This window comes from Oncorhynchus mykiss, chromosome 1, assembly GCF_013265735.2.
Source record: "Oncorhynchus mykiss isolate Arlee chromosome 1, USDA_OmykA_1.1, whole genome shotgun sequence".
Lineage (NCBI taxonomy): Eukaryota > Metazoa > Chordata > Actinopteri > Salmoniformes > Salmonidae > Oncorhynchus > Oncorhynchus mykiss.
The window spans coordinates 75491795-75504331 of record NC_048565.1 but is presented as its reverse complement, the minus strand read 5'-3'; the positions used below and the strand labels follow the sequence as shown (position 1 = coordinate 75504331).

At 38.6% G+C, this 12537-nt stretch overlaps 2 protein-coding genes across 2 annotated transcripts; both read left to right on the top strand.

Moving 5' to 3' along the window:
- The first annotated feature begins 1050 nt into the window (after window positions 1–1050).
- On the top strand, window positions 1051–3622 carry LOC110529484 (homeobox protein HMX3). Its single transcript, XM_021611685.2, has 2 exons — window positions 1051–1865; window positions 2264–3622. Exons 1-2 carry the CDS (start codon window positions 1577–1579, stop codon window positions 2872–2874), a joined length of 900 nt encoding a protein of 299 aa, XP_021467360.1. The 5' UTR covers window positions 1051–1576; the 3' UTR covers window positions 2875–3622.
- Window positions 3623–9667: 6045 nt separating this feature from the next.
- LOC110529482 (homeobox protein HMX2) lies at window positions 9668–12316 on the top strand. The gene is made up of 2 exons (XM_021611670.2): window positions 9668–10168; window positions 11223–12316. The coding sequence occupies exons 1-2, from the start codon at window positions 9898–9900 to the stop codon at window positions 11768–11770; spliced, it is 819 nt and encodes a 272-aa protein (XP_021467345.1). The 5' UTR covers window positions 9668–9897; the 3' UTR covers window positions 11771–12316.
- The last annotated feature ends 221 nt before the right edge of the window (window positions 12317–12537 follow it).

Genomic DNA, 12537 nt, shown 5'->3' with positions numbered 1-12537 from the left:
GTAAACCGCTGGGTTTCATTTGAATATTTAAGGGGGTAAATTCATAAACTGAATGTTTAATGGTTTACCTTTATTGAGCCTGTGTTTCTCAATAAGCAATGCAAATAAATACAACTTAACTACATTTGGAGTTAGGCAAGTGATTAAACATTTACATCCAATTCACAATCATTTGATTGCAACATTATTTGAATTAGGCTATTTCTACATTTAAATATATATTCCATATTTGTTAAACCTTTTATAAAAGTCATAATGGGACATAATTTACAACCTTTTTCAATAGAATTTTGGCAAATAGTCCATGGGGAGAAAAGTCAAATTATTTTCATTAATTCAACTTATTCATCCTAAATTGTGTCAAAACATGACACCTGGGGGGAAATTGTCTTGTCTGTTTTGTAATGACTAAGGTTTGTTTCTTAATCTGTGATACTATAATAGCTAGTATAGAAACGTAGCCTAGTTGAATTAATTGTATTAGTGGAATAGGCCCTATAAGGAAATATAAATATTTTGCACAATATTAGTTTGCTTGTGGACTATTATGGGAAAATATATTGTTATTTTATTTATTAGCCTAGGCCTACGGGGAAATAATCTAATTGTTTTACCAAATGTGCCCTAATACACAATATCCTACTTTGTTGTAGGCCTATCTTCATCTGAGGACATGAGCGTCTATAATGTTGGTGTTTGAGTTGTGAAATGATGACCATTATAAAAAAAAACTTACATCCATAGGCTTACAGTGCATGCCGAAAATGATTATTGCTCTTCCGGAATCTAGGTTATATTATCAATAACTATAAATCAGACCACAAACAAAAAAATCCTCTAATTCACCATAATGTTTTCATCTCCCCAAACATGTGCATCAAAATATGATATAGGCCTACTCTGCTGGTATTGGCTATAGGCTGTGCTCGATGAAAGTAATTTGCCTATTGCACTTTCATCGATGTTTATGCCAAACATTTTGTGCTAACAACTCTGTCCTCATTTGCTACCTAATTTGACTCTATAAGACCAATAACACAAGGGCGTAACAGCCTACAACCAAAGCGCAAAGTGAGGGTGGACTTCGTTGTTATCGTGTAGCCTACACCCCCACTCTCTCTCTACCTCGCTCTCTCTCTCTCTGCCCGTCTCTCTCCCCCTCGTTCTACTTCCCATCTCTTCCTTAATCCCATTTGCCATTGTACGTGCCCAATCGCCGTATACTTTCCGCATTTAACTTGGATGACATTTTTATTTCATCATTAGCATCCGGCGCCAGACTGACGCGGTGGACACAGTTGCATTTTGACAAAGGAACGCACAAGACTTGGATGCAATACTGATATTATTTTGTCCTCTCTGAAGACTATTTGCTTTTCTGATCTGTATTTATTTTTTACGTTCTCGATCAACTACGTAATCAAGAAGATATTCCGCATTTCAAACATCGCAGAGAAGGACAGTTAGTCCTACCAGTTTATAATATCCCTCTTTCTAAGTGAGACTTTGTTAATTCCAGTCTTTTAACACTTACATTTGTGGTCTACGGCATTCGGACCACAACCTCCAAGCAGCAATGCCCGAGACGGCGCAAGAGACGTGCACTCCGGTGAAAGACTCTCCCTTCTTCATTAAGAACTTACTTAACTGTGATAGTAAACCATCCAAACCGAAGCCCATCTTCGCCTCGGCAAAGGCGGCGTTTGAAGGGGGCTTTTCCCTATCCCAGGTCGGGGACTTTAACTTCCCTCGCTTTGAGTTACCCACACAGAGGTTTGCCTTACCGGCGCACTATCTGGAGCGAGCCTCAGCATGGTGGTATCCCTACACGCTCAGCGCAGCCAGTCATCTACACAGAACGGAAGGTAAGCCCATGCATGCACTTCTGATTGTCTTCTCTTTCTTTACCTTTTACATGATTAATCAGAACGTATAATGTGTGCGTAATATGTATAGCGGAAATTGCTATGGATTTAATGGGCTGAGCTTTCATCTGTCAAAGTAAATTCAAACACAAGGATAATCATTCTTGAACTACATCCATATCCTCATTTTAGGGGGTCTTGTATTTTATGTCACTAATGATAAGCATTTCATTCAGCTAGGCCATTGTTTGTCATCATTGTAAGTTTCTCGTCGAGGTTATGTTCAACTCAAAGGTATAATAGCCAACTGTTATTTGCTCAAGCATATCTAGTAACAACGAGGCATTGAACATGCATTCACGTTTATAACCAATATTTATTTCCTGTCGTTATTTTAGTTGCCGAGAAGGCAAGAGCAAGAGACTCTTCTCCAACCTCAGGCACGGACCGCGACTCGCCAGACCTGGTGCTCAAATCCGATCCAGACGGTAAAGAAGACGAGGACAACAAAAGTGGCGATGAAATAGTTCTAGACGAGAGTGATTCTGAGGACACAAAGAAAGACAGTGGGGTAGACGACAGGAAGAAAAACGAGGACAGTGACGAAAAGAAAGCATGTCGAAAAAAGAAAACACGCACCGTGTTCTCCCGGAGTCAGGTGTTTCAGCTTGAGTCCACCTTTGACATGAAACGCTACTTGAGCAGTACCGAGAGGGCCGGATTGGCTGCGTCATTGCACCTGACAGAGACACAGGTAAAGATTTGGTTCCAGAACAGAAGAAATAAATGGAAGAGGCAGCTTGCCGCTGAACTAGAGGCTGCCAATCTGAGCCACGCCGCTGCACAGAGGATAGTGCGAGTGCCCATCCTCTACCACGAGAACTCTGCCTCAGAGACTGGCAATGCAACCGGCAACGTTCCTGTGAGCCAGTCGCTCCTTACCTTCCCCCACCATCTCTATTACTCTCACCCAATCGTCACCTCTGTGCCACTACTCAGACCTGTTTGAAAAACAAGACGTTGTTATCTATATTCCTAACTCGTAGGCCTACAGAACATTACACAAGACAAACTAAAACAATATTTTTCTAAAGAAGAAAATACAAATAAAAAAATAGACCTATAATTTCTGTTAAAGAGGATATATTGTGCATTTTTATATTAGGGTGAAGTTTACATTTTGTCTGGCATAATTTCACGCCAATAGCATATTGTTCTTATTAAAAATTAATATTACGGAGTTAACACTGCCCCAAAATACATTTCAGGAACTCTGCCCCCCACTCCCCCCTTCAAATTAATGTAATGTCTTATGATAGCATTCTAGCGCATGGGGTCGTAGCATTTGACCCCAACTGGTGTTTTCATTGTGTTTTCTCTTTTCTCAGCCATTTAGGAATATCGAATATCGAACGGGCTCAACACTCTTTACTCAAAGCGCTTTAAAAGGGGACAATCAAGATACGCTGTTTAATGTACAATATAATTGTAGCTTATAGGCTTATTGTTTTGATGTACTGATTCTAATTTCTGCTTCCTCGACAATGTCCTTATAGCACAATTAAGAATTGAATGTCATTACTTTTTGTGTTTTTGAAACAATAACATGATGTACAAATGTATATGGATATATTTAATCGAGTCAATGAAATGAGCTACCTGTTGACACTATTCCTTTGTACAGAAAAAAAAACGTTTTGATATTGTATTGCTGAATTCTGTTGTGAAATAAATGGAGATTATTCCATTCTTAAATATGTCGAATCAGTGCGTATTCAATAATCTAATTGGGTGTAGTTGGGTGTAGTATACAGTCTATGCTTAGGGCATCAATTCTGAAATGTTATATTTTTGACAGTTTGTCTACCAAACAAAAGTCTATTGTCGACTTTCAAAACGTCTTCATGAACAGGGTTGATTGTTAAATAATGTAAATAAATAGCATACCTTAACAAATAAACAAACCATTATTATAGACCCAATATAATTGTTGTGAATTTCAAAATGAACATGTCGTGTGTGAGATGAAATCAGTATACGCCTGGCATATACAAAGAAGAGGATATTTGTCGTCAATTCCCTTTACAGAGGCTCGACTGGGCCTATCTAATTACAAGTGCTACCGGTCTCGAGCAGACCACGTGTCCTACACTCTTCGGAGACACACTGCCATAGCCGTTGTTGACTGAATTAGATTATTTCAGTTGAGATGCTAGGCATATTGTATACAGTATATTGAAACAATTATCCTTGGAACAAACACGGTGGAGGTGGTGAGTAGGCCTGTAGCATAAGGACAATAGATTAAGTTTGAATGAATCAACATTATGCATGATGCATTGTGCATATACATTGGTGCAGATTCACAAACTAGCTAAACCCACACACTAACCCTTCTTTATTTGCTATGATTATTACTTAATAGTGCAGATTGTATTTGTCATCCGTATTGACTGCAGAACTAAATACAGGTAGGCCTACCAGAAAACCACGCGCTTATTTTGGGAGTCCCATCAATTATTATGCGAATGACGAACATAAGCAGGTGCGTAATCAACCTGCTGTTACGCACTGTAAAAGTTGTTTAATATTTTTTTTTAAATGGCTCGGTCAATTAGATGCGTAATTGCCACCATCTTGACGAAATTATGGGGCAATGTAGTCTATTCAAAAGAGAAAATGAATTGCCTAATTCTAAACTAAACTGCCTAATTGCCTATTCTAAAAATTTGCGTGTGTACGTGCATGTGTGCATGCGTAGCTCCTTATAGGTTAATGTTTAACATTTCATTTAAAAAACCTATACGTTTAATTTTGTAACAATAATCATATTACTTGTGGATGCAGCCTTTATGACCGTCTTCGGTAATGGTGCACTAGACGGGTGTAGGCTAATTATCCCACCAAATATGCCTATGTAGTTTCACATGGATCAGCAATAGATAGAGAATTAGGGTTTGCTCAATTCGGTTTAATTTTCTAAGGGTTTAGTTTGGTCTCATACATGGCTATGCCAGGTCGCAGTTGTACACGAGAACTTGTTCTCAACTGGCCTACCTGGTGAAATAAAAAATTATAAATATTCACACACCAATGCCAATGTCTCCGTAGTGCTCATGCCTACAATTCACCTGTGGAATGTTTCTGACGTGGAGCTATTGCAAATGCTCGAATAAATATGCTACATTTTTGTTGAGTGGAAAACCTTTGGTATATTGTGAAAAAGTGTTCTTAAGTATTTCGATCACCATAGGCCCACATAAAGGTTTTAGGAAGTTCAAAAGTTTTGATAGCCATTAGGCTATGCACGATAACGCTTGACGCAGACTCCCTCCTCAAACCTTCACATTTTGTGTCCACGATATTTTGTGGACTGACGTTTTCCTTTGAATCCATAAGGAAATGTACTTTGTTAAATCGTGTTTCACTCGCTCATTCCTATATTTATTTTGGACGAGATAAATTGGCTGAAATGACACACAACATTAGCTTATAAAGTTGCGAAATAGTTCACAAATGTATTATCAAATGTTAGGTGGAATAATATCAATATCAACATGCAACGAGTTGACTGTATGTATTTACTGTTGAAGAGAACTTTATCATTTTATTCAGGATTCCCTCCATTTGAGTAGAAACCAGTCAACTCTTTGCCTCAAAGCTCGTGTTCTGCTTTTGTTTCTAATGCAGTTATCGAAAACAAATCAGTAGCTACTCTATGCTGACCGCACCACTATACAAAGTGCGCATTCAAATATCGTCTGATAATCACTAATGTATTGACGTATTATATCATGCAAACTCATCACGGACCCATTACAGAGAATTAATAGATTGATATGGTGTTCTTCCCCGCGCTGATATTGATCTGTAAACGTCTGTAAAATATTGTTACAAATAAGGGCATTGTTCACGGGCAGTTTTGGTTGCGCTCATGACCTTGATTTGCGCGCATAAATTGAAAAAAGTTGCCACTCGATAATGTCCATTTGTAGAACATCTTTATGCAAAGGAGAAGGGGCGAGAGCAAAAATCGGATAAAGTACATTTGCAGGAACGGGGCAATGGACATAACCGCAGGCGGCTCAATATATTACATTAAAATAGAAAGTTGAGTGCTGATTTTAAACAGGGCCCATCAAATGGTATAGTGCCAGTTAGGCCTATATTTTGATCAAGTGACAACAGTTTAAGTCTTTTCAGCCCTTTCCTGAAACCCTGGGCATCTGTTCACGCATGTGATTCATGCGAATATCTGTGGAGATATTTTGGTGCAATTACTTTACTTCATATAGGCCTAGGCAAACGTTAATTGAGTTTAACATATATTCGATATTTTCAATTGTATGCAGGCTTGTGGTAATGTATAAACAATACATAGATTACATGAATATACTTTTTATCATTTCAAATATATACACAGGTCCTATGCAAATGAATTCATATGTTCTTACATAGGCTACGCCTATAGGTGAGAAGCGGATGCTTCAAATCCATCTATCTAACTCCGATATGTATGAGGAGATGTCTTGTGTAGTGCTTGCTGCCAAGTTTGGATGAATGCTCTGCCAAATTGGGCACATTTGATCATCTTACTAAAATCAGTTTAGACATATATGGGATTGTAATGGGACTCCCCACAAACACGCCACCCCGATTCAAGTGACTTTTCGTAGCAGTTTAGGGGAGTATTTTCCACAACCCTAACCCTGTTCTGTAACCCTTACCCTTTCCCCTAACCTGCTATGTTAATTATCCTAAACTGCTACGTACGTTCTGCTATCCTGCTACGAAAAAGTCGTAGCTGTATAGAAGTGGCGTGTTTTTAGGGAATCCAATGTTGTTATGGCCTATAGAAACCCCAGAACCACGTCAATGCAACACATTCTTGACACTTACATATTTTTTAGGAAACGGAAATCTTCTTTACAATAGTATCCCATTTGCTTTCGTGATTGAATGCAAGCATCAGATTTTCATCAAAGTTCTATTAAGTGAAACATAGGTTGTGGGGCACCGTCTGATTGGAACAGTTTAAATTTTAATTGTGTTTTTAATTTGACATATAGTTGCTGTGAAGAATGACACCGAAACGCCAAGGGGCGGTCGATTTTCTTAATTTCTCCCCGAGGAATTGATGAGTCTATCAGGGCAGTAAATTGGAAAGCCATTAAAACTCAATGGTTAGGTTGTTAATTGGAACTTGATGGATAGGAGCCCTTGGATAGGCTATACTGATCCAATCTTCTTGACTTTCTGTTTTCCAATAAATTACCCAATTCATTTCCAGCCTCAGATTACATAAATTGTACACCTCCAGGGCTCGCGCTCTGCTTTGCTCTTACGACCGCTTCGACCACCCCCTCCCACACACACCCTCTCTCTCGCTCTCTCTGCGATTTGAAAAAAGGAGCAGGGCTCAGATCCTTGAATGAAAATCGAAACATAATCAACGTTTATACTTACAAAATTTATTGATATCATTTTCTCTGGTAATTTCCTTATTTTAGAGTTGGACACGTCATATATCATAATACACACGTGTAGGGGTCTTTGTTTAATATTTATCGAAGCTTGATTCTTAGATCAAAGCTGCTCATAACTTCATCTGTCTTTCTGAGACCTTTTTCTCATAGTAAAAATCTTGTTCTGTTATTGCAGGGGGGCTGCCATACAACACCTATCATTGTGACAGAGCACAAATTAAGACCGCGCCATGCTGTTTCTGAACATGTTTTCTGCAAACCAGAGGGGTAAATTCAGGATCTTCAGACACGTTACCTTTTGGCATATATTGTATAGGCTTAAAGTTAATGATAACGCCATTTAGGCCTAATTTCTTTTGATATAGACCTATCGGTCATCATGAAAATACATCTTCAGATTTGTTTCAACATCTGGAGTTTAATTGGTATTCATGTGTCGGATTAATTATGTAATCATTTCTTGATAATAATATACGGGTATAAATAAAGATTAAACAGACATGGCTGCTTTTGACAAAGGTCTTTGTTTGAAAATAGCACGTATAAATCGTCTCATTTAACTGTCATGGGAGATTCCACGCATTTATGTGTAGTCACCCTAAATCCAGTGCAATCTGTGACTGCCCTCATTCATATATTACCCCATTAAACATAGCCTATATCTTGGTGGGCACATGCATTCTTAAGATCGTTTAACTGCTGTTGGGCTAAATTCGTGTTGACAATCACAAGATGGGTTTCACTACCATCACCATCGTCATCGTTACTCCTTCCTTCTATCAGAGGATTAACCAAAACCACAATACAAAACAATATTGACCAGAATATAGGGAGAACGTCCGGGGTCGTCATCCCATAACCTAGGCGCAGCAGCACGAGGGTTAGGGCGCTGACATTATGATTAAAGCTGACCATTTGTTATGTGTCTAAGGTCCCTTGGAAAGAAGTAACAAGGGATAATGTGCTAGAACCGCGAACTCAAACCCCGCAGCTGCCCCACCAGACACCGTCAGAGAGAGAGGGAGATGGGGAGCGGGGGCGCGCCTCTACCCTCCAATCAATTAGTCAATCAATTAGCAGGCCTCCACTCCACGCGAGGCAGATTAGCTGCAGTAGGCCTAATTATCAAATTAATTCTTAATCGCAGATAATGGCCGTGGAATGACTTTATTATTTTCAGGATAAAATAGTTAGGGTTCCATATTAGTTCCAGGAACAACACCCAGGAATGTAAGTTGGATTATCTGACCAATTTACCATCCACAAGGCTAATAGAAAACATGCCATTTCTTCCATGAGGTCATTGTGTAGTAGGCCCCTACTTGTGTCTACAGTTGACTGTACAGATAACATGGTTTGTATTCCCCCCTGAGGGCGTGTCAATGGTATGCTATTATACCATTTGAGCTAAGTGTGTTAGGGATAAAGGTTTGTTTTTTGAGGGAATATCGCAAATCAAGTATTTTACACCATATAAAGTGAAAAGGTTTAAATTGTTGAGTATTATATTAGATAGACTTAGGGAGAGTCATGACCAAATCAATTTGCATGCCGATGTAAAACATGTAGAATATATTATCTCCATTCACTTCAAAAAGTATTGCAGTGAAATAACAAGGGTCTACTATAGTGTAATAATTTGTTATGTTGTCTTGCAATATCTGTGAAAATATTAATTTGTAAAATTACGTCAACACAATATGCAATACTGCAATATATAAAGAAAAAAGACTAATGGCGACAAACATGGTTGCACCTGTTTCCCATTTCTCCAGTCTATTGTCCACTTAAAATGTAGTCAGACCCAAGTATTAGGTAAGCCTATGTCAAGTTGTCAACATATCACACAAAAATAAAACAAACAAAGAACAGCAATACACAATATAAGACTCGTGAATTAGAAACCTTTACCTACACAAAATCCATTGCCTAAAATATATCCAATGTTCAATCAAAACGTCCAATTGAATTGATATAGCCTAATAAGAGACATGTTGTACCCGTTTCTAAACAAAAGGCGATTCATATTATGCTTATGCCAAAACGTATTTTGTTGTATATGTAGCCTTTTGAGGTAAATGAATAGCCTAACATCTGTGATTTGCTTGTGCCATTATGCCTGTTTGTCTACCTTTACTATCGGATTCAAAGAGGGACGTAGGCTATATGCTCGAATAAACGACAGCCTGTAGTTATTTGTCCTTAGCTCCTTTCATCCTATCTCAGAACCTTGACACGAGTTTGAAATTTCCGGGCTTAGTTTGAGCGTGTGATTGGCCCACGCAGAGCTTACCTACATGCAAATGAGGCAACGCCACAATACTGTCTTTAGTCCAGAGCGCGTGGATGTAGACCAGGAATACATTCATGTTCCCTGAGCTCCAGGAAAAAACAACCCAAGCCCCTCAACTTCTAAAAACGGTTATCTAAAAAATACTATTTCCAAACTATTTTACGCAAGAGTTGTGAGTATTCACAGACCAACAATACGAGAAAAATAACACAAAAACTAAGATATAGCCTAATCTTACTGTTATGAATCGAGAATGAGTACCACAGAAGACAGCGGAAGCAAGTGCTCGTCGGCCCCAATTTCCAGTTTCACTATTCAGTCGATATTGGGCACGTCGTCGGAGAAGACACGGTCGGGGGCGAAGGAGAGTTCCAAGGGACTGCAGCTGGCGAGGAAGCGCTCGCTGTCGGTGTCTTCAGAAGAGGAGTGCAGCGGTGGGGAGGACTCTGCAGACTGTTTCTGTTCGGATCGTGGTCACAGCGAGCCATGCAACCGACATCAACCACTAAATTTTTCATGTTTAGGTGAGTAGATCACTGAATGTAATTTGTGTTGTGCGTAAAATGTAGGCCTAATTATTTGTTGCTTTTAGATTTTGCTTGTATTTATTTCCCTCGCTGACATTTTGCATTCGAAAATATAGGCTTCCAAAGTAAAAAGGTGAAATAGGCTAGATAATGTATAAATCAATGTATGGTATCTAACGGGACATTATTAGTATTAGGCCTAGACCAATTATTATTATTATTATTTTTTTTTAAAAATGTATTATTAGGCTATTATTGTAGCCTAATAATAGGTCAACAATAGTGTAAAGTAGGCTAGGACTAATGATAAACGTATTTATGATAACCTTCGGCAGAAGTAGCCTAGTACTTATTGCAGTTTAAACTTGTAAACTTAGATAACTCTATAGTAGCCTATGTTTGTTACTGCAGATAGTGGGTAGGCTATCACTTCACTTTGTTTAATGTGTCGTTTTACTGCTACATCCGCGAACAGGGGAAAGGTCAAATAATTAACAGGATGTTTCCCCCGTCATTCCAAATTTAATCGAGTCTTCTAATTGATTAAACCTTTTTTTCACAATGACTGCATTTCGTCAATTGACCGTTAAATGTAACCTGATTTAATTAATATTGTGCACCAGGCATAGTCAAAATTAAATTGTTTATTTAAAAGGACACTTACAACCTTTCCACTGTCGATGAATGAGTCAAAGTTCACACTTAATGAACTCTTGTACCGAGTATCGAATAATGTTATTGTTTTAACAGGGATGTTCTCAGCCTAGGTAGACCAACACAAAGCATTTGAAAAATAAGTGTGAAACCTTTGAGACATATTCAACATTTTGAGACACAAAATTGACAAGCTGATCTAAAGGCAACATAGACTAAGGCATCCAGTATCTTTATGCGATGCTTTATCTTGAGGATAGGCCTACATCATTTGTCAATTTTGATAGACTACAGATGATACCGAGGAGGACGTTGGGAAATCAGTTTGTTGAAATATTTTGACACATTTTCTTTTCTTTCCGACACACATATATACTGGTCTTTTTCCTTAATGCAGGTTCAACAACGGGACTTATTTCTGTCCGTGACGGGATTGCACGGCGACCGCACCTGACACAGCCTCTGCTGCAGGATTACAAAGAGGAACAAGAGAGACCATGCAATCCAATGTCACCTATTTCCGAGGAGAGACAGACAGACGGTGCGGACAAGCAGAGCAACTCGTCCAAGAAGAAGACTCGTACAGTCTTCTCGCGGAGTCAGGTGTACCAGCTCGAATCCACGTTTGATATGAAGAGGTATTTGAGCAGCTCCGAGCGAGCCTGTTTAGCATCTAGTCTACAGCTAACAGAAACTCAGGTGAAGACGTGGTTTCAGAACCGCAGGAACAAATGGAAGCGACAACTGTCGGCGGAACTGGAGGCCGCGAACATGGCACACGCCTCCGCACAGACACTGGTCGGAATGCCGCTTGTTTTTAGAGATAGCTCCCTGCTCCGGGTACCAGTTCCAAGATCTATCGCTTTTCCAACGCCACTATACTACCCTGGCAGCAGCCTACCAGGGTTACCATTGTACAATCTGTATAACAAGATTGAATATTGACTTAATGCCTGTGATGAGAGTCCACAAAAATAACACGTTAACACACTACAGTAGCCTACATTCGTATAAATGTCTGGCATAACTCATGTCTATTATATCACTTTATTTGTTGAAAATATATATTTCTTATTATGCAGCAACTGTATGTTTAACAGGAAGCAACAAACGTATCTAAATGTATAAAATACACCATGTGTATAATCATTATTTTGTACCTTGATTTTGCGTTCTCCCTCGTTTAACACGTTAAATTGGTGAATTTCGCCACTGCAATACAGATGTAATCAAGTGGACTATGTTTCCCAAACGAATTCTGGATGCATTAAAAAAAAACGTTTTCAATTGAATGTGAATATGAAATATTGAGGTCCAAGACGTCCAACTACCTTCATCTGTTAAGCTACTAGAATACATTGGGTTTATACATTTGGGGATAGGGAAGTGCAAACTCGTTGCTTACATTTGGGGATAATGTCATTGTTTTTATTGTAATCATAGGCCTACCAAGTAAACCACTCATTCAATAAATTTTCTATATCAATGAAACGTGGTTTGGATTTATTGTACATTTCCTGATTTAGTTTTTATGGCATTCAATCCAGTCTTTGAAAATCAAGGATGGAAAAATGTATTTCATAATTGTACAATGGTTAGGCTAGATTAAAATATATATATATACATATATATATTCACACTGCAGCTCAAGGATTATTAAGTAAAAACTATTTGTTCTGTTTTCTGTCAAACTTTCTGACATCCAGCTACAG